General features: G+C 32.0%; 5 protein-coding genes across 7 annotated transcripts; 4 read left to right on the top strand and 1 right to left on the bottom strand.

The window, feature by feature from the left end:
* Nucleotides 1-2127: 2127 nt before the first annotated feature.
* Nucleotides 2128-5675, top strand: LOC108327813 (uncharacterized). 2 transcript variants are annotated; one of them, XM_017561527.2, is made up of 5 exons: nt 2128-2719; nt 2807-2851; nt 2955-3236; nt 3333-3499; nt 5063-5198. In XM_017561527.2, exons 1-5 carry the CDS (start codon nt 2500-2502, stop codon nt 5111-5113), a joined length of 765 nt encoding a protein of 254 aa, XP_017417016.1. In that variant the 5' UTR covers nt 2128-2499; the 3' UTR covers nt 5114-5198. The 2 variants fall into 2 exon arrangements, with proteins under 2 accessions (XP_017417016.1, XP_017417015.1); XM_017561526.2 differs by having other exon boundaries at nt 2147-2719; nt 5183-5675.
* A 2030-nt stretch (nt 5676-7705) lies between these two features.
* LOC108329726 (uncharacterized) lies at nt 7706-10201 on the top strand. Of its 2 annotated transcripts, none has more exons than XM_017564078.2 (4): nt 7706-7823; nt 7939-8063; nt 9244-9320; nt 9887-10201. In XM_017564078.2, the coding sequence occupies exons 2-4, from the start codon at nt 7963-7965 to the stop codon at nt 10000-10002; spliced, it is 294 nt and encodes a 97-aa protein (XP_017419567.1). In that variant the 5' UTR covers nt 7706-7823; nt 7939-7962; the 3' UTR covers nt 10003-10201. The 2 variants fall into 2 exon arrangements, with proteins under 2 accessions (XP_017419567.1, XP_017419566.1); XM_017564077.2 differs by having other exon boundaries at nt 7749-7823; nt 7961-8063.
* Nucleotides 10202-10370: 169 nt separating this feature from the next.
* Nucleotides 10371-12113, top strand: LOC108329725 (uncharacterized). Its single transcript, XM_017564076.2, has one exon. The coding sequence runs from the start codon at nt 10856-10858 to the stop codon at nt 11969-11971; it is 1116 nt and encodes a 371-aa protein (XP_017419565.1). The 5' UTR covers nt 10371-10855; the 3' UTR covers nt 11972-12113.
* A 1706-nt stretch (nt 12114-13819) lies between these two features.
* Nucleotides 13820-15553, bottom strand: LOC108328074 (60S ribosomal protein L30). Its single transcript, XM_017561862.1, has 5 exons — nt 15452-15553; nt 15233-15338; nt 14838-14939; nt 14157-14225; nt 13820-14063 (listed from the first exon to the last, which is right to left on the bottom strand). The coding sequence occupies exons 1-5, from the start codon at nt 15470-15472 to the stop codon at nt 14023-14025; spliced, it is 339 nt and encodes a 112-aa protein (XP_017417351.1). The 5' UTR covers nt 15473-15553; the 3' UTR covers nt 13820-14022.
* A 635-nt stretch (nt 15554-16188) lies between these two features.
* Nucleotides 16189-19458, top strand: LOC108328156 (N-alpha-acetyltransferase MAK3). Its single transcript, XM_017561973.2, has 4 exons — nt 16189-16437; nt 16544-16664; nt 17275-17330; nt 19058-19458. The coding sequence occupies exons 1-4, from the start codon at nt 16204-16206 to the stop codon at nt 19280-19282; spliced, it is 636 nt and encodes a 211-aa protein (XP_017417462.2). The 5' UTR covers nt 16189-16203; the 3' UTR covers nt 19283-19458.
* Nucleotides 19459-21700: the final 2242 nt, after the last annotated feature.

Below are 21700 nucleotides of genomic sequence, written 5' to 3'. Positions count from 1 at the left end.
TAAATGAAGTAAATGGGTCCCAGAGGTGGGTGTGTAACAGAACCTCTCTCTTTCTTGATACTTACCTTGCATACACATCAGACAAAACTGACGGCTATGATGAGGTCCAGTGTGGGACCCTGGTCCTGCTTCCAACCTCACTCATTGTCAAGGGTCAAGACAAGAATGTGACATGCACATGCTCAAGAGGAAAGGAAACAAGACATTCTCGGTCTCACACAACAACACTTCACAACACAACACAAAACTCTTCACCATTCCCTGCTTCAACAAACACCACTCTTTTGATCTCCACCCTACACTGAAAACAACTCAACAGTCCAAACTCGTCATATTATGCTCTACCTCATTATTCTCAACTCAATCAAACCTTTAATCCAATGGATTCACCCCATTGGGATTTCACTAGGTTACAACTACCTCAATTTTGTACTACTCATAGGAGGGAAACTTCATTCATCTATTCTTGTACTACCCTTTCAAATTTTAAATACAAAATCAACCTAATATATATGCAAGATTTACCAAACCTATGTTTTTACCCTTCTTTTGAAACATGCATATATATAATTTCCAACAAAAGAGTCATCCTTTACAAAAAAAACACTCTTTTTTGGTTGGTTTAGGGTTGAAGTCTCGTAATAACTAATTTATAATATATAAATGGATATAAATCTCATTTTACAAGCTGGTTTTGTAGAGTTAAATTAGGTTTAAAAATTCATTTTTTAACATGGTACGAGAACCAGGTTAGTTTACGCTCGATATATGTACATAAATAAGTGGAAATCTCACCTTACAAACCGGTTTTGTGTGATTGAGTTAAGTTTAAAGTTGAATTCTTAATAGTTTAAGCATTCAATAATTGATTTGTAGAAGCTTCCGGGATACTTTCCTTGTGTTTTTGTTTATTGAAAAAAGCATCTGACTTAACTTGATTGCATCTCAATATGAGGAGTTTACTGAATTGCCGTTCGGTATCATGGTAAAAGATTGGTGTTTTATCAAACTGAAACGAGTGATTTGTTGCGATATCAGTTCGGATAAGGTGATGGTGTTGGTTTTAATTTGTGGAAAACTACAGGAAGCATGAGTGTCAGATTCTCTCTATGGAGTTGCCATTATTGTAATAAATGATGGTCTTCTAAATTGTATGGCCATTCTTTTTTTTCTTGGATACAAAAAATTGCCATTTTTATTATTGTACTGGACCAATTGTTTTTCTTTTTGTACCTTAGGGTGACATAATTATGGTGCTGTCGTAGGGAGTTTAACATTTTTTGTTTAAATCCTCGGGGAAAACAACAAAAAAACATGTTTTGCTCAATTCCTCACCTACCCTAATCATTCATTTGATAACCTCATCCTCATGTGGTTGTAACTAAATATATTGACTATAATGAATTGAAAATTGCATCTAAATTACACCTACTTTGACCACTTATAATTAAATATGATACGGCTATCGTTAAAGGTGGATTCGCTGAAGACTAGTGCAGGCTCTGACGAATCCTCTAACTCACATTCAACTCGATTGATTATTAATGATTAATTAATCAATCTCATGCTCAAAGAATAGAAATAATGCTTACGAGTTTGGTATGTCATGTTAGTGTGCTGTGACAGTTCCCTACAGATAATATGAGGAGCCATCGTCACCAAAAGTGATATTGAGGCATGAAGCAGATCCATTATTTGTTGTTTTATATAGGGTTGTATTGAAATAGATTTTAAGCTTAACTCAATTCTAGATAATCGATTTATCAGATGAGATTTACACCACTTATATATTATAAATTTACTTTGTTGGACGATACTTTCTAACATATGAATAAAATGAAAATTCACCGTGAAATAGATGAGAAATCCCTTTCTAAGTTTTAACATTGTCTCCATGTGAAGTTGTGTGCTGGATGAGTTGTGATATAAGCGACATTTTTCCTGAATTAATGCATCCTAATTTTATGGAACTAGAAAGGAAATAAAAGATAGACAAATTTTGATTTTGTCTTGCTTCAGCAATAAAAAAAAGGACTAATAGTTAGTGTCCCATGATTCACTTGAAGATTAAACTTGCCAACTGGTCTAGGATATTAGGGGTCAAAGAATAATAACAGTTACTGAGAGAGAGTCCAATGAATTTAATGCAGAGGCCAAAAAACAGAAATTAGAAAGGTGTAATATAGAATGATATTATTTGAGGCATGCTGTTGCACCATGGAGATTCAAAAAGTGAAAGAGCAAAATTGAGGAGAGACAAATACTCTTCACAGAAGTACTTAGGCATGCCTAGTCTTTGAATTGATGCCAAAGGCACATTCCACCTACCTATACCTTGCCTAGACAAAAAGCTTCAACTTCAGAACTCTCTCTTTTTGTCATGTCTGAACCTGCAGCATCCACTTTCAAACCTCTGCAAGTTGGAGTTGGAGTGAGAGTAACTTGAATCAACATTTGCAACAACATTCCACCCTGCTGAATTATTTTTCCAACTCATTCATGGCCACAGCTGAACCACTTCCTTATAGTTCAAGAAGAAGAGACGAGTCAGAGTTCAATTTGAGAGAATGGAACGTGAAAGCTCGAATCAGCCGTGAGAACACCAACTCCAGAAGGTACTCAGGATCTTACATGAGAAGCTTTAGAGAAGACACAAGGTCATTTAGATCAAACATAGCCGTTTCCAGCACTGCTTCTTCACCCGGATACCCCTTAAAAGGTACACTATTTTTCTCACCAATTCAAATTAGTTCATGCTTTTAAATTTTTATCTCATTTTCACGTCAAATTGCTCCCTTTGTTGCAGATGAAATAGACCCTTCAACATATTCTTTCACTACTGCTCTTAAAGGTACATTATAGGTGAATGAACAATGATAATTAGCATAGCAGTTCATATATTTTTTTTTGTGCTTGAGTTTCTGAATCAATTGAAAGGGAATGGTTCATTGCAGCATTGCAAGCAAGGGCAGCCTATAACAGTTGGGAATGCTCATCCCCAGATGGGTTTGCTTTGAATTCCAAGTGGAATGAAGCAGAAAGGTATATATGCAACCCTCTCTCAGGGGAGGTACCATTGGAGTGTTTGTCTGCAAAAACTCTTAGCGGAAGATCTTTCAGAAACTCAGTAAACAGAATTGCCATGTCTGCTCCTTTGGTTTATTCCTCCAAACACATTCCAACAAAGCCATCAGCTTACACTCAAGAAGAAGAGGCTCTTCAATTTCCCAATTCAGGTTCACACACTTAATTAGTCAATGTTCTTCTTGATATTTCCTTTTTGCTTTCAAGAACAGTTAAAGTTCTCAATTCTACTTTGCCTCTGTATGCAGAAAAGAAGAAAGAGGGTATGACAAGAGATGTGGGTACTCAAAGCACACCTCCTTATCTCAGTTCAAGCAGTCCCAGCCCTGCTTCAACTCCATCCATCATGGAGAGATCAAAACCTCAACCTGAAGACTCACCTAATTCAAATGCAAAAACAAAATCTGAGGAAGAGGTACTGTCATACATTTTTCACTGAATGTTCCTTTAATGAGTTCATCAGAAATTAAGACATCAAACACTTTAGACTCGATTCAATTCATGTTTCCCCTTTCTTTGGTCCTCATAAATGAATGCGTCTCATCAAACGCTAGACAGTAGAAATTCCAAGTTTCAAAATACTGTAATTGTTTGTGCATCTTTTGTTGTACTTAATTTGTTGTTTTTCCTTGTTTGGCAGAATGAAGTTATAAAAACTAGAGTAAACAGTGAATTCATTTATAATATGAAGAGTTTTAGTATATATTGTTGACTTTTATTATAAAAGTTTTAAAACGCATAACAATCATAAATTCTGATTAGCTGATAGTGTGGATTTTTTACATATAGTATATTAAACTCTTAAACAATCTACAGAAGAGTCCAAAAAATCAGATACATGAGTCAGGTTCATTTAAATTTTTCAAAATTATTCAAAATGAATGGATAGAAAAAGAACAAGATCCTACAGTTTCCAAGATTAAAGAATCAAATCTGTTGTCTAGATTTGTAACCTTCTAATGTGGGACAGTGGTAGATATATTGTCTCTCAGTAGTATTTCATGTTTTAAGTGTACCTCTGGTTTTTGGCCCCTACTTACTTCCCCCCTGGTAAGCTGTTTTTAACTACACATTCAGTTGCACTTGTCTCTGTGGTTTTGGGAATCATTTTTCCTGCCATGAAACTGTTATCTTGGTTTCAGCTTACAAGTGTTAAATTTTGTATACAATAACTCTTAAATCCAACCTAGTTCTCCTTCTTGAATATGATTAAAACATGACAGTGTCTCCCTAACCTATGTAGTTCTTTTCCATTGTCTCACATGTGAAACTACTTAAGATTCTGAGAGTCAAAGTACATTGGTTTATCTTTATGGTACTTCAACAAAAACTGTTTACTCACTGTCATGCTATGTACCACTCTTTCATTATTACATACAGAGTATCATAAGTGTAGGCTAATTTTACATGACAAAAATAGCATCATAGAATAGTCACATTAATGGATAATGCAATGGTCTGAAACTATTGTACTAATTTTGTTACATATTAACAATTCTGCAACTGTCAAATGATGTAGCCAACAATGTTGTTAGAGATTGAATAATTCCCAAGCAAGCTGATTAGCAACAAGGAGTACGATATCACAAATAATGATTTTATGTCCTTTTCTAATTCAATAATGTAACTTGGCTTGCTTGAGTTTAAATTTAAATGGATTTTATAATCATATAATTTGGCCTACCTCTTATTTTGTCAGAAGAAATTGTCGGTTCTTATCATCCAAACAAAATTGGCATATTAGGTAGAAACAAGTGACAGCTGCATTAAAAGAATATTTTCTGTATAAAAATAAAATGAATCACTTTGCATTTATTGCAACTTATCTCAAAAAAGATATACTATATAAATACATTGGAGTTATTGTTATTGTATATGTATAAGATTGACTTACATATGAATGAATTATAGTTATATACATATGTAGAGAACATGTAAGAAAATTGAATGACAAGGAATATTTTGCACAAGATGACAGATAGAAGTGATGTTGATAAGTGTTTCCAAAAATAGCAACAGTGTGGGGTGAGTAATGGGATTGAGAAGCACATGATAGAAAGCATGACATTGATATGTGAGAGTGGAAATGCATGTGCAGGTGGAAGTGAAAGATGAAGAAATATGGGAGACAAAAGAAACAGAAAGAGAAAAGAAGGAATGGAGGAAGAGAGAGGAACAACTTTGCAAACAACAAAGTGGTTGCTTTTGGTGGATGAGAAAGAAAGAAAAGGCAGAGAGAGAAAGAGAAAGAGAAAGACAGAGAAGGAATAACATGTTTCTCACTCACTTCAAAGGTAGCAAAAGATAAAGAGCTTCAAAATCTGATAAAGGGTGTAAGTGCAGTGCAGTGCAACAATGCATGATGGTTAAGATTCTCTCTCACTCACTCATTTCACCAATTTTTGCAGTGCTTTGCTGAAAATAGAAAAGTTAAGAGCATTAATGCAAATTGCAATTGTGAAAAGCTTGTGGACTCTGCTCTCTGTGTGTGTGGCTCTCTTTCTTTCTCTATCTGGTGGTCCTTTCTTTTTTTTGTGTTTCTGCTAAATATTAAGTAATATCATATGATATGTTGTGTTTTTGTGGTGAAATTTGCCTGACATCTTAGGATTCACGTGCATCTTTTGTTTCTGCGTTTTGAATTCTTATCCCTCTTCTTACAATTCAATTGTTAAACAAGTTTTCACAATGCAAAATTTATCAGTATATATATATATATATATATATATATATATATATATATATATATAAAATATGGTTTTCTTCAAAACCAGTACATTTACTTGGTAACATTGCATCCATATTCTTAATTTTTTTTTCTTAATTAAATGTATATGTGTAATTAACTACTAAAATTGTGCTAATGAGTAAAATTTTAGATTTGTCAATACCTTTCAAAGAAAATATCTGTCTAGAAGAAAATAAATTGATTTAAAAACATAATAAAAAAAAGTAGCTTGAGATATGAACAATTTTGTAATAAAAGAAACCATTGTGGTGCTGAAAAGTGAAATAAAAAAAACTATTTTTTACTGTAAAAATGATAAAGACAAAATCAAATAACAAGAAGAAAAAATTGCAAAATAATTAATTAAATATTTTTCTTTATTACCGTATAGTATCATTGCAAGCCACAGTCTTCGAGAAGTAAGAGTGGCAAATTTTGGACTGTTCGGCCCAATTGGTCTTCAGTCAAATTAGGCTTGGGCCATTTTGAATAATAATTAAATTAATATACATTTTGACAATTTATTGCTTTAGTATTTGCACCAGAATAATACATTTTACAGTGATAATGATTGTTTTAAAAAATAAATATTTTTATTATTTTAATAGTGTTACATGAGCCAATTTCTGAATGAATAATAGTGTAAAAAAATCTCCAACATTAAATGAACTTAAATATTCTTTTTGACAAAATTCAGAAAACATGTTTTCTTCTAAGTTTAATGTTTGTATGATATTTTTTTAAAATTCAAATAATTAAAAAAATTAAAAAACAATCATTTAAGTATAGGATAGCTGTAAATATTTTTCATGTAAAACTAATATGGTAAATTAATTTTTCTTTTACTTAAAATATGTTTAAACGGTATTTTCCTTAACTTTTATTCAAAATTTTACACTTTTCTTCTTGAAAATCAGGGCACCGGTGGCAAATTAATTAAAACAAACCATTAGATTAAGTTAATAAAAAAATAAAATAAAATTTGATATAAAACTTTGATTAGAACTATAATTTCATTTTATCTTATATGCCTCTTTCCCTTTCTCTCTCTATGTAAATAATATATTAATTTGTAAAATTACTCAGTAACTCAATATATACATAGTTAGAGAGGACATACTTTTACCTAAATTATTCTTTAAATACTTTCCTTCTTCTGTGTAAATATATATTTAAAATATAAAGTTAACAAAACACAAAATTATTATTATTTTTCTTTAAATTAATTAACAATTTACATATTTAAGTTGTATCAAATGAAAATATCATGATTATCATGTTTTTAAACTTACAGAAAAAGAAGAGGACTCAGCACATGATTTGTAATTATTATTATTATTATATTATTATTATTATTATTATTATTATTATTATTATTATATTATTATTATTATTATTATAATAATAATAATAATAATATTATTATTATGTTGTTAAAGGGACTTGATTCATTCATTCACACGTTACAACGTCCATTCAAACATTCCTTAAACATCAAAGAAAATAATGAAATATTTTATTTTCTTTTAAACCATGAGAAACTTTTTTCTTGTTGAATGATTATTATTTTTCATTTGATTTTGACGTATAAGTTTAAAAAAATATCTTGAAAAGAAAAGTCATTCTCTTAAGTAAGTTTAAGAACTCAAAAACTGTTTAGTCTACAACTTATATTTGAAGACATTACAAAGGAAATTTGTTATACAATCAAGTCATATTTGATATTCTCTTAAATATTCTATTTCTAATCTATATTTCTGATATTCTTAAAATTAATACAATTTGAAGGGACTTATCTCTAAATCAACAGAAAAGCTTGTTAAATGAGAAATAAAATTTATAATTATTTACTAAATTTGAGATATAATATAATATAATATTTTAAAAACAATGTGTTTGGAGGCCCAAAACGACATCGTTAGTATGTCCTATAAATACATCATATAGTGCTGTTCTCGGGCAGAACTCGAATTCCTCTCAGCTTTGTTTTCAACTCGCGTGAAGGAGAGAGGTACTGAAATTGTTTCTGATTTTTTCTTGTTGATTTCTACGAGATGTTGTTTCTTTCTTGTGATTATTCAGTTCAGTTGTTGTTCTTAGAATAATAGAATATGTATTGAATTCAGATTCGTTGTTTGTGAGTGTCAGTAATGGAATACGGTTCATCCTCTGATCCGAGTCAGTCTACATTTTCTATCATAGATGAGGATCATACCTTGGCAAACTCTGTCAGATTTACCTTAAATCAAGAGTAAGTCATACTCTTCTTCCGAGTTTCTAACTAACGCACTTCCTTTCTTAATTTGGTTAATGAGCTTCAAAGTGTTATTCTGTTTCATCTCTCTAGGGTTCTTCTGTGTCTGATACACTGAGGAAACTGTGAAAGGGAAGAACTATCCAAATAAAAATGAAATTTATTTTTCTTTTCTTTTTATTCAAGATGTGTTATTATATAGATAGTCTTTATTGAAAGATCAGTTCAGTATGATACTCAATATTCTAACAAGAATAATAGTGCAGCCGTCATAAACCAGTCAAACATAGTCTTTGAGCCATTTAGGTTTAGGGTTGACAGTGCTTCTAATGGGCCTAAGTAATGTGGCCCACTATTAGTGTCTATGGTAAGAAATTAAATTGCGTAAGGAAAAATTATATATAGAAGATTAGAACAGTAAACACAAATAATAAGAGTATCACCCGTCAAAATTTAAAACACAAGGAGCAGGAATACTTATAATAACCGACCAACATGAAAAATAAATATAATAGATAAAAAGAGGTTAAAATGGTCTCGATTGAAGTGTGTAATAATGCCACAACGCAGCGAATTGTAAGGAATTGAATAAAAAAACAAAAATGGAAAAGCTTTTGGCCGACAGAGTTAAAATTTAGTCAAATAGCATTCGTAAAACATAGGGAAGGGATATTAATAATATGTTTTTATCTTGAATAAAAACTGACTAAATAAAAATATTTTTACTTTAAATTATAATTGTAAAAATAGTTGTTAGTCAGTGTCATGAAGTGTAACTTTGCAACTAGAGGATAAGATATTCATCTAAAACACTGAATTCTACATAGAACAAGGAACGAGAGACTGAATTTTGAAATGTGTGCCTAAATTTTCTTTAGAACATCACATAGTGATGCCATACACGGTTGCTTATTGATTGCAAAATTAGAGTCTGAAAAATAGTCATGCACCTGACTTGAATTTCAGTCTGCCTATTGTTTGATTAATCCATTTACATTTCTGTTAAATATAGTTTGAAGGATTTTCATTTTAAGACCTCGCATTATAAAGTATTGTCTGTTTTACTAGACTTTTCCATAGATCTCTTTTATGCCCAAGCTTTTCTCTTTTCTTCCTCGTCATCGTCAGTGCAATACATGCCGATGAGGCAATTTCATTGTATAATGTTGTCTTGCAGCCCAAGAGTGGCATTTTGTGGGTACAGCATTCCTCATCCTTCAGAGAATCGTGTTAATATCAGAGTCCAGACAACGGGTAAGTAACAATGACTGATTTGCAAATTTGTTCTGCAATCTACTGCTATTACTTTCTATTTTGCATCAAAATCACCAGAGTACTGTGTACTTAGTTACCAATTTCATATTTTGTTAGACAACGTTGTATATTCTGCCGAGGTGCCATTTTGTTACTTTTGATAGATATGAAGCTGTGAAAGGGAGGCGAACTTTTTTAAGCCAATTATTCTATCACCACAAAAATTGTGATAACTAAAATCTCCCTCGTTGCATTATATTCTTTGTTGAACGTAAAAAGTTTTTCTTTTGAAATTTAAAATATGAACACATTACAAGGTTTAGGCGCTGCATCCATAAAAAAATTAAATTGAACAGTCATACAAATTATACTAATTATTTTTCATTCCAATAAAAACATTATAGGACAATAGTAGGTCATCCACGAATAAGTTTTCATGATGACTATTTTCGCCCATAGGCGTATTTGTTTAGCTTTTCTTGTATTTTCGTGTTCTAAAACTTTTATAATTTATATATAATTCAATATCACTGCATTGGTAATTCAATATTTCCTTGTATCTGTAGGGGATCCAGCATCTGAGGTATTAAAAGATGCATGTCAAGATCTGATGCTTATGTGCCGGCATGTTAGAAGCACGTTTGATAAGGCAGTCAGTGATTTTAAAAAACAGCAAGGCTAGGATAAAATGGATATCGAGTAGTATACTGGCTATAGTTTCAATTTGTTTTAAGTTGATTTTGCTTTGCGTCATTGTTCTTGATAGTTGGGTATGTAAGTACTGATAGTTTTATTTTGCCCATGTAGCAGATACACTAAAATATGATGAGCAGGAAAAGGTATGTGCCAAAATAGTATTCGTAATCAGTTTTCAAATATAATTCAGAAAGCAAACTTCATTCCTGAAACTAGCTTGTTTGCTTTTCCGTTTTGTTGGAAAAAACTTGAGTTCGATATCCACGTCAAGGGAAAAGCTACATGGGATGTGAGAAATAATCAGACACCAAAATGGCAGCCTTGGTTTTGAATTTTACTTCACATATGCTTAGTTCATAACCTCACACGCACAAGATAAGGCAGTATATTTAATATTATAGCATGCTCATAATTATGCGAAGAGAATCAAACGACAAAAAATTGTGTACCTAATACAAAGTTGAGTCACTGTTTTTTATGAGATGTGGATGGAATGGGCAACAAGATGCCTAAAACATATTTCTCATTCATTCATACCGCTAAAATAGAATCCCCTAGAAGTGGAAATCCTGGTATGTTAATTAGGAAATGAGTGATATGATTTATTAACATGATAATATTTAATTAATTTATTTTGTTATCATAATGGTTTTCCGTTTTTATCTTGTTGTGAACTATTTTCCAGTTAGAGTTTGCAAACACAAGTCTCAGTCAACCCCTAATTTTCTCAACTTGGTAAGAAAGTGGGGTTTTTGATATGGTTATGTTTCCATGTTTTTCTCCATGCCTAAGCTTATTTTCATCCTAACAACCATATTCACGTACACTCTCCAATCATAATGCCAATCTCATCACCCACAAAACCCTTCCTCGTAATCATCACAATCATGGTCTTCTTCTTACTGGGCCCACGTCCAGTCCCAGTCATTGCTCGAGATGCCCACGTCATCAATTTCCGGTCATCGAATCTCTACCCGGAATCCCTCGCATGGGATCCCCTCATGCAGCACTTCCTCCTCGGATCCCTCCGACAACAAGTCATAACTGCCGTCTCGGACTCAGGAATTGTCGAAACCTACATCTCCGACACCGACCTTCCCGCAGATGCCTCCATTCTCGGCCTCGCCGTCGATACCCCGCGCAACCGCCTCCTCGCCGTCGTACACTCGTATCCTCCCCTTCCTCCGTTCAACGCCCTCGCAGCCTACGACCTCCGGTCCCGCCACCGCCTCTTCCTCAGTCCCCTCCCCTCCGAAAGCATCGACGCCGCCAACGATGTCGCTGTCGATTACAATGGCAACGCCTTTGTCACCAACTCCGGCGGAAACTTCATCTGGAAGGTCACCGCCGACGGTTCCGCCTCAATTTTCTCCAGATCGCCGAAGTACTTGGCGGAGACAAACAGTCCGGCGGACGACGACGACGACTCACCTCACAATTACATAGGGCTGAACGGAATAGCTTACGTGAGCAAGGGTTACCTCTTAGTGGTGCAATCGAGCACCGGGAAGGTTTTCAAGGTGGACGCGGAAGACGGGACGGCGAGGAAGGTGTTGTTAAAGGAGGACCTGATCGGCGCTGAAGACATCGCGTTAAGGAGCGACGGGATGGCGGCAGTGGTGGCGCCGATGAAGGAGCTGTGGTTGTTGAAGAGCATGGATAGTTGGTCGGAGGGAGTGGTGTACGACAAGGCGGAGGTGAATGTGCAGCGTTTTCCGACATCGGTGGTGGTGGGAGATAAAGACAGGGTGTATGTGTTGTACGGACACGTGGATGAAGGGAAGAAGGGGGATTCGGGAAGAGAGAGTTTTGGGATTGCCGAGTTGCGATCGAAAAGAGAGAATGAAGACGAGAGTGTTTGGATTTTCGTTATGATTGGTTTGGGTTTCGTTTATTTTGTGTTTTGGAAGTACCAGATGGCTCGCCTTGTCAAGAAGATGAACAAGCTCAATTGACTTTTCTCATGCTTTCTCTATACCAAAATTGTTATTTTTATTTTTTTTTCCCATGTAAGGAGTGAAAATGGTGAGATCAAATGTATATTTAACAAAATTTGAAACAAAATATGATTACCAAATACCCGTTTATTTTTTTCAATTCTCTGTCCTAAGAATTAGGATTTTCTTTTTTTTACAAAGCATAGTTCCTTTTTTATTTACGAGGAGAACACGGTTTTGGATAACAAGGTTTTATAAGAGATTAAAATTCAATTTTTGGAAAACTGAACTCTAACTTTTTATTTCAATAATTTTTCGAAGAGATTTGTTAGAATTTGTCGTAAAACTAAATTCCAATTTTGTATTTTTAGTCATTTTTATGGGAATATTTTGGAAAATAGGGGAATGCTTGAATGTTTTTTAAAAATTGTTGAAGACTATGATAATGGATTTTCAAATCTGTTTAACATATTTTTTTAAAATTTGTTTTGTAATTTAAAATTAAATAAATAATTAATTAATTTTAATATGTAATTATTTTAGTAATTATTATCACAATTGTAGTAATAATAATAATACTAAAAATGATAATAATAATAATAATAGAAAATCTAATTTAATATATTTTAACATATTAAAATACTAAAATAATAAACGGTTTTTGAAATGCCTTTAACATTATAAACAATAAAATTTAAAAAATATGTTAGATAGTTTTCGATCATAATCTTTAACATTATAATTCAAATTTTTAACGATTCTTGAAAACTGTTGAGATATTTTACATATATTTTCACAAAAATCACAAAAAACAAAAATCGAAATTCAGTTTTCTGAATACCTAATTCTATCCACTCTTGGTAAAAATTATTGAAAAAAGAAAGTCACAATACGTTTTCGAAAATAAGGTATTTGGAAAACAAGTCACAATAGTAGAATAGACACAAAAGCGACGGAATCAATCTTTCATAGAAAGGTTTTTGGATAGATCAAGTTAGAAGATAAGCTTAAGATTCTTGTGAATAAGGAAATTGACAATATCAACTTCCTTAATTACGAAATAAAAAACTCATACTAGCTCCAGGCTTTAAAAAAGAGAAAAAAGACATGGCTTGAAGGGCTTTAGCTTCGAGGAAAGAAAGATTCCAAGCTTATTCTGAATTGAGAATGAATGTGCCTTGCTCTTCTACGAGTTTCATAGATTTAGATCAAGATAGTTCAGTTCTATAAGGTTAATTACAAAACCATCCTATCCAAATAAACATTATCTACTACCTATTATCAAATAAATAGAAAAACACTATGCTATGTCAGAAAAAAAAAATCTGAGAATTACATTACATTATCTTATTTCTCATTCCCTGAGAAATACAATAATGTTTAGTCAATATTCAGATTGAATGGTAAATATGTATTTTACAATAGATAATTCCCTAGTTTCTATAAACATACCAAATCCTTTTATCGATCTCAACGAAAAATTGAATTTCGTTTCCTTACAAATAGTAATTTTCTACTTGTTTATCTTTGTTAAAATAACATCGGAGAATTTCTTCAAAAAGATCAGGGTTTGAAATTCTGGCGTCTAATAATTACACCACTATTCTTTTCAAATTGATACGTAGTCTACAACTACTTGCCTACAACTGGTTGTCCTCTAATACCAAGTCTAACAAAACTCGAATTTTGGAAGAAATCGATAAAAAAATATCGCATTTCTGAATTGTTATCTTAAAATCCTGGACATCACCACTGGCCTAGACACAACACTACAACTAAACTCATTTGAAGTTCTTGTTTGAGAGTTGACATGAAAATTCAAAAACGAAAAATAATAACAACCGGTCATGACATTTGAAACAAGCATGATGAAAATAAAATTATATTATCTCCATAAAAATTGGCACAATGAAACATGATTAAAACTCAAAATTACTTGATGCTCAGCTAGAATACCCAAAACCCATGCACCTTACATCAAAAGTCTACAACTGAATCAGATACTCTTTCAGCAATGTCTGAATCAACTAACAACAGAAAATATAAAAGCATGCAACTCCAGTTCTACTTTATAGTTCACCAGGCAGTGTCTTGATGATATCAGAATCACCTGAAAAAACAAAAACAAACAGTATTAGAAAAACAAAAACATCAAAACCAGTTCCTAATAAAAGATTGAAATAAGAAAGGAGGCATCCGATACCTGGATCAATAATGCTGAGACAGCACACTCTGTAATATTTACCGCATGCAGTTCCCAAATCAACGTTGTCTATAAAACATAAATATTTTGTTAATGAGAAAGAAATACACCGAATCTTGAAAAGTGTCACACAACATTTCCTACCAAATACCATCTAACAGCTAAAAACATATCGAATGCATCAACATATAAAATTAAACCCTTTTGATTATATAGCAATTTATACATCAGAAAAGTGTTGTAAGTGTAACATCAAGAAGTGCGACCCATATAACTGTTGATTTTCAATATACAGACAGATGAAAACATAAACTACTATAAAAGCATATCGAATGCATATTATTGAAAATAATTAATAGTTAGATGGCCTAAACCTAGAGCTCGATGTTTATTCCTCTATAACTCAGAAATTTAAACAGACATCCTGACTTGAATTCGGAAGAAAATAATAGATGAAATATAGTACAAATATACATAATAAAAATCACAATCAATAGTCAGTTGATCATAAACACAATACCCTAAAATAAAACCGATAAATACAACAAGATTCTAAACCCGTTAAAATAAAATTATTTCTGAAGAAAAAATTACATAGACTAATATAAATCCGAAACTTGTAGTTTTCTACCTATCATTTAATCATGCCAACGCAAAGGGGATATTAGATTGAGAACTTACTCCCATTGTAGTGATGAACTCCGACCTTTGCCAACATAGCATAGTACTCTATCTCTGACTTCCTCAAAGGAGGGCAGTTGTTGGCAATGATGATCAGTTTTCCTGAAACGAATTCAACAACATTCAGATATCGTTTATATATGTACCACCAAAACATCAACAAAAAGACAAAATCCACATTATGTAAAAAAAACACTAAATTCAGAGACCATCGGATCTGTCAAAATAATTAAATTAAATAACAAAAAATTTACAACAGCAGCCTATTTTGCAATAAGATCATAAGAAATAATTTCCACTTCCATTAGCATTGACGTGGCAAGTAATGCTATGAAAATAAGAAGATATTGCCAACAGTAAAAACTAACAATGAGAAAAGTGTAGAAAAGTGACACCTTTGGAGCTCCTGAGCGATTTGAGAACGGTCTTGTAACCAAGGGTGTACTTGCCACTCTTCATGACAAGAGCGAGCCTGTTGTTGATGCTCTCATGGGTCTTCTTCTGCATTTTTCGAAATGAAAACATACAAAACATAGTTCCATTAAAATCGACTTGGAATTGAAAACTAAGAACAGATCAAGAACGTTAATTGCAGAGAAGCAAAGAAAGCTCACGGTCTTCTTGGCGGCAACCATTGTTGCAGTTTGGAGGAAGGAAGAAGAATCCCTAAACGGAGGAAACGGCGACTGAGAAGCTGTGAGGTTTGGGGGCTAGGGTTTGATATAGTGTACTTATTCATGCTCCTTTTGGATTGGGCCTTTTGTTAATTTGAAATAATGGGCCTCACAAGTTTGTCAAAGCCCAGATGTTATTCTTGGATCTGTTTTTATTTTTATTTTTTGTCATCAGTTTTTGATCTGTTTAGATAAAAGTATTTTATATCCCTTTCACTAATAATAATTATTATTATGACCAAAATTGGAATATTTTAAGTCGTTGCCAATTTAGCATAAAAGATTATTTTTGTTTTGTTTAAATTATAATTTATAAATAGTGAAGGATGAAAATGAAAAAAAAAATTACAGATTACATGAATTTTCAAATTTGGGATTATCTAAATAAGTTAAACTTCGATACATTTTAAGACATCACAAAGTTAAGTATACAACCCTCACATGAAAAAAAATGGGCAGAAAAAGAAATATTCATTAAATTATTATGTAATTAAAATATAAAATATGATTTTTTTTAAAAATCTGTTTGACTTTTCAAACAATTTTATGATTTAATTGAATTTATAATATATTTTTATGAAAGGACATAAAAAGTAAACAAATTACTGAATTTCAGTTTTGTGTGAGAAAAAAAGAGGAGGTGCGAACATCAACAGCGTAGATGCCGAAATGGAAAAATTCAAGGCCCATATATGTTGGCCATTTTAGATCCTTTTGTGGTGGGCAAGAAATGGGGGCACAAAGGTGCGGAAGAAGAAGAAATGGAGAACGTGGAATTCGAGGCATCGGAGATTGAGTACGTTAGCTATGGCGGCGAGCATCACCTTCCTCTGATAATGAACCTGGTGGACCAAGAGCTCAGCGAACCTTACTCCATCTTCACGTACCGTTACTTCGTCTATCTATGGCCTCAGCTTTCTTTCCTGGTTCCTCTACTATTCATTTTTTTTTTCAATTTTCGCTAATTGAATTGCTGTAAAACTTGTGGATTTTCCTTATGCTGATTCGTTTCCTGCATGTTCTTGGTTTTAGGCGTTCCACAAGGGTAAATGCGTGGGCACAGTGGTGTGTAAGATGGGGGAACACCGCAACACTTTCAGAGGCTACATTGCCATGCTGGTTGTCATCAAGCCTTATAGAGGAAGAGGCATTGGTAGTTCTTATTCTATGTTGTCTTTTTTTTTTTTCTCTCTTTAATTTTTATCTGGGAAAGAAGTGAAAATTTTAGATTTTAATGTTATTATGCTTATTTCTTTTATAAGTTTCCTGGAAGAGCTTTTGATAAAATAGAATAAAGGGAAAGTGTGTTTCAAGTCTCTGTTTTCGGTCAAAAGTGGTCAAAGTCCCTATATTTCCACAATGATGGATTTTGTCTTCAATCTTAAAGAAACATCTGGATTTAGTCTCTCATTTCTGGAGAATTCGTCATTTTTTTTTCTAGTTAGGAAGGATTATGTTTACATGTTTAGTAGTGTTCGAGGACCAAATTCATAATATGAAGATACTAGGACCTTGGCCACGTTTAATCGACAATATACTAAGGAACATTTTTTATGATTTCTTCCAAAAAGCACTTCTCAATCTAGCATAACGAATTTATGAGTTGTAATACACGTGTCCAATTTGTTATCAGTGGTTGATTTTTTATGTGTTAATTTCCTGTTTTTGTGATGTTTATTATTGGATATTGTAAAAGTGTTACGTGTTATGATGTTACTAAATGCTAATGTTTGGGTTTTGCGTTTTGCTTAATTTTTCTGCAGCGACAGAGCTTGTTACTAGGTCTATCAAGGTGATGATGGAATCAGGTTGTGAAGAGGTATGTGTGTGTATTTATGTTACCATGTTTGGTTGTATTGCAGTGTTCTATAGACCTGTGGAAAGGAATCAAGGCTGAGAGAAATAAAACTTTAGTTTCCCTGTTGATTGATATGGCAAACTGAAAACGGAAATTTCATTGTGCTTTCACGTTAAACAATAAAAGTTCACTGGATGATTTGGGAATGATGGTTATCCATTTATTATACAATTCATGCATGATGATTGCATCTTAGTTAATATTTTGGTGTTCTGGTCCAAAAATGATTATCATGTAGATGGGGTGAAAATGGTGAACTCCCAAACATGATTCACACTTATTTTATTCCTTTACCTGGGGAGCAGAGAATTAGTTTTTGCCTTTCATTGTCTATCACTCTTTTATTCATTTTATTTTCATTTTTTTACCTTTAATCTTATGAATATAGAAACTAAATTCTGGATAAAATTCAGCTTAAAGGAATGAGAATACAGCCCCAAAATGCTATAGGATCGTGCACTCTCCTCCGCATGCCAAGGTCACCTTTACTGCCCAATGTACTCGTACCCTCTCATGTCCTGGCTTATTCCCTAAATGAGTTCTCTCATTATTTTTCATATTATTCACCAATTTTTTCCTCTCAATCTCCTTTATCAGCTTTCCCTGCCTTCTGTTAAACACTTCCCTCTTCTAATGAAATTCTTCACTACTTCTCTTCCTTCAAATTTCATCCTGGCCCACTTTTCTCGTCTTCTCTTAAACTCTGAAAGGTCCATTTTCCCATTTCATCATTTGCTTCCGTATGTGCATTCTAATGGTTCATCATCTTACAGCCAGCCTATGGTTTCATGTCTTTTATCAGTAAGTTTCATTATGATATATTATTACAAATAGAGAAAATGTAGAAAAATTGGTAGGAAATTGAAATTGGAACCAAGAGTTTTAGGGTGATTATTGTATAATTTGGTTGACTTTGATGTTGTTTTACCAAAAAAGAAAAACAAGGTATCATTAGCATTGTAATATAGTGCAGGTCATGCCAATAAATTGAATGTATGTAAAAATATCAAAATCTGTTATCATATTGCAGTTTTATTCATGCAGGCATGCACCTCTCTAAATACTTGTATAATGCTCAAATACAACACAAAAACTGTGTGCTGATTTAATATATTTGAATATTTAGTCAGAGAGAAAGATTGAGTACCAAATATTCAACTTTACCACCTATATGCAAATGGAAAGATGTTTATTTAACCTGCTGTTTCTTAAGTTGAATCACATGTAGCAGTGAGAACAGGTCCATGTTATGGAGCTGTCCCTGCATATCCTGATTCTCCAGTTTCTATAATTAAACTAGGATTGTGATAATACACATGCCTCTTTTCGGTTTTCCTCTAAAACATCAATTCTGTTTTTGTCTCTTTCATTTTGTTTGTTAAAAGCACCATTTGGAATGACATATTTTTTGTCCCTCATTCTTCTATTAGCCTTGTGCTTAAATTTTGTATGTTTTTCCTTGTTGAATGCTGACAGCTTGTTAAGAGATAAATTCATTTTAAAGAAACTAATCCTACTGCCATGATAGGTTTTGATTCTTATCATGTAGTGGAAAAACAGTGTAGTCAGAGTTATATTGAATATCATACATATGTAGTCGTAGTAGCTTAAGCCTAAGTTGTTTAGAATTTGACCTTAGGGCCAAGCATAATAGTTAGACTCACATTCTTTGTTATTTATATGTATAGGTTACATTGGAAGCGGAAGTGACAAATAAAGGAGCACTGGCACTGTATGGTCGCCTTGGCTTTATTAGAGCTAAACGGCTCTTTCACTACTATTTGAATGGTGTTGATGCTTTCCGTTTGAAACTTTTATTTCCCCGCTCGGAGTTGCACCCATCTCTTCCTCTGATGGCAGATAAATATGAGAGCCAAATGCAAAGTGACCAAGGTGATACACCATTTAAATAATGATTTTGTTCTGTATTTTGAGGAAACAGTTTGGGCATATATTTGTAAAATTAACCATGCATATAAATTCGGGTATAATTTTTTTGTAGAATAACTCTTTCATTTGAAATGATTATATAGGAAAAACATCATGTGCTTTGATATCAATGTTCAGTTTTTTTCTTTTGGGATGAAAAGCACAATGACTTCTATCTATATGAATGGTCATGTTCAAGTTTTGAATGGAACTTGTTCAACACTTAATGGGAAAATAAACATAAGCTTTGTACCCTGTATATCAGAGAGGAATTATTTCCTTTGTCTTTAGTTTTTAAAATGTCTGTCTAATTGTTACAACCTCTTTAGAAATTGGAGAAGTGATTAATAGGAATTTTAACACTTTTTGTGAATAAATGTTTATTATGTAAGTATTTATGAGAAATATTTTTGAAATTGAAGAGGGGTTATAAAAAAAGAAGCTAAAAGAAGTAAGAAATAACATAAAAGAGTAAAATTTAAGCCAACCCTTTTATATGGTAAAGGACAAGTAACAGTGGAGTGTTTTTTGTAAAATGCAAAAATTAATTATGAGTAAACTTGTTTTCTTTAGATTTATTTTGGTTACTAAGAGAGATGGGGCACCATGCATTTGTTTCAGGAAATTCTCATGGTAAAGAAAAACACCATCAGCATCACTACCACCTAAAATATCGTAACACTAAAAGCAATATTAAAGAACTAAAAAATGATGAAATGGGAAAAGTTACGAAAATGGTAAGTGGACTAGTAATGAGGACAAGTGTGTATTTTATATTAATATTTCATTTGTGATTTAAATATCTTTTTGTGTGGTAAATATACATTTTTTTTGTGATCTCTATAAATTATATACTTTAACTTTTAGTTCTTGTGTTATGTTTAGTTCGTGCTTATATGAAATCTTAAAAAATGTTACACGTTTTAACGATACACCATTTTATTATGTCATTATTTTGTTATGCAATACTTTGTTAACCTTTTTTTGTAGTGATTCTTTTACTCCAAAGACATTTTTTAAAAGGTAAATTTATAATGTATTTATGTGTAAAGTCTTTTCAATCCTATAATACTGTAAAACTAATGCGTTTTGGTTTTTATTTTTGTAAGAAACTATTTTTTTTTCGTTTCATTCAAATTAAAAATTATCACTTTTGATCTTTAGTATTATATAATATTATTAAATACTTGTCTTAAAATTGATCAAATGGGTATTTTTTTTTTCTCTTTATCTTAAAATGTATATTAGATACCCGTTGAATAAATAATTGAGAGTTTTTGAGAGATAAATGATTTTAAAGTTACATAACTAAAACCAAAATGCAGACAATTTATAAAAATTTCAAAAAGTGATTTCTAAATTTATAAAAACAAATGAATTATCCTCTATTAATGAAAATAAATAATTATCATCTTATGAACTGATGAAATAGTATATTTTAATACTTAAGTGTCTAACGAGAATTTTTAACAAAATAAATAAATAAATAATATATAAAATTGTAGTATTATTCTATAATCATATTTTTTATATTGATAACATGTTGTTAAATATGATCAGAGAACATGATATAATGTTTTCTTAGTAAAAAAATGTATTCAAATTTTATAAATAAAAATATCTAACTAAAAATATTTTATACAACATAAAGTGACCAAGAAAAGTTAGTTATCTAGGTCAACATTGAATATATTATATTATAATGCAGTAGAAAAAAACATTTTTCACTTATAACAAGTAAAGATTAAAGTAATCAATGCATTTCTTTTGGTTACAAAATATTTATGGAATGAATAGTAGTATATTGACATGTAAACATATCAAATATATTTATTTGGCATGGTATCATTTTATTATTTATAAAGTATTAGTACCTTAATACTTTAACCTATCAAATACATTTATTTGACATGGTATCATCTCATTATTTATGAAATAAGACTAGTATCCTGACACACCAAGATATCAAATACATTCATTTGACACGATGTCATCTTATTAATTTATAAAATCGTATAATGTGATTGACTACATAAAACCATTGTTTGAACCCTCAACATGTTATTTGAATGTCAAAATAAATAACTGTATATTATTATGGATTTTGGTGATAATTAATTATTTTGAGGAGAATAATAAAGAAATTGGAAAGTAAAATAAAGAAAAGTGATAATAATTGGTAGGTGACACGTCAGAAATCCAAATACTTAAAGTAAAGCAATAATCAGCGAACTTTCCATAGGAAGCATGCCTCATGCGACATCATTTAATCTATTTCAATGTCCTATTCTGTACTTCTCCTCATCGCATGCAAAATGAACAGCTCAAAAAGCTTCTTCAATCAGAATCAATTTCACTTTTTTTTCCTTTCTCTTTTCTTTAATTTCACCAAACATGCCCAC

The sequence above is a fragment of the Vigna angularis genome, chromosome 2 (genome assembly GCF_016808095.1).
Source record: "Vigna angularis cultivar LongXiaoDou No.4 chromosome 2, ASM1680809v1, whole genome shotgun sequence".
Lineage (NCBI taxonomy): Eukaryota > Viridiplantae > Streptophyta > Magnoliopsida > Fabales > Fabaceae > Vigna > Vigna angularis.
Note: the sequence above shows the minus strand (reverse complement) of the source record. Positions and strands in the feature narration are given on the sequence as shown.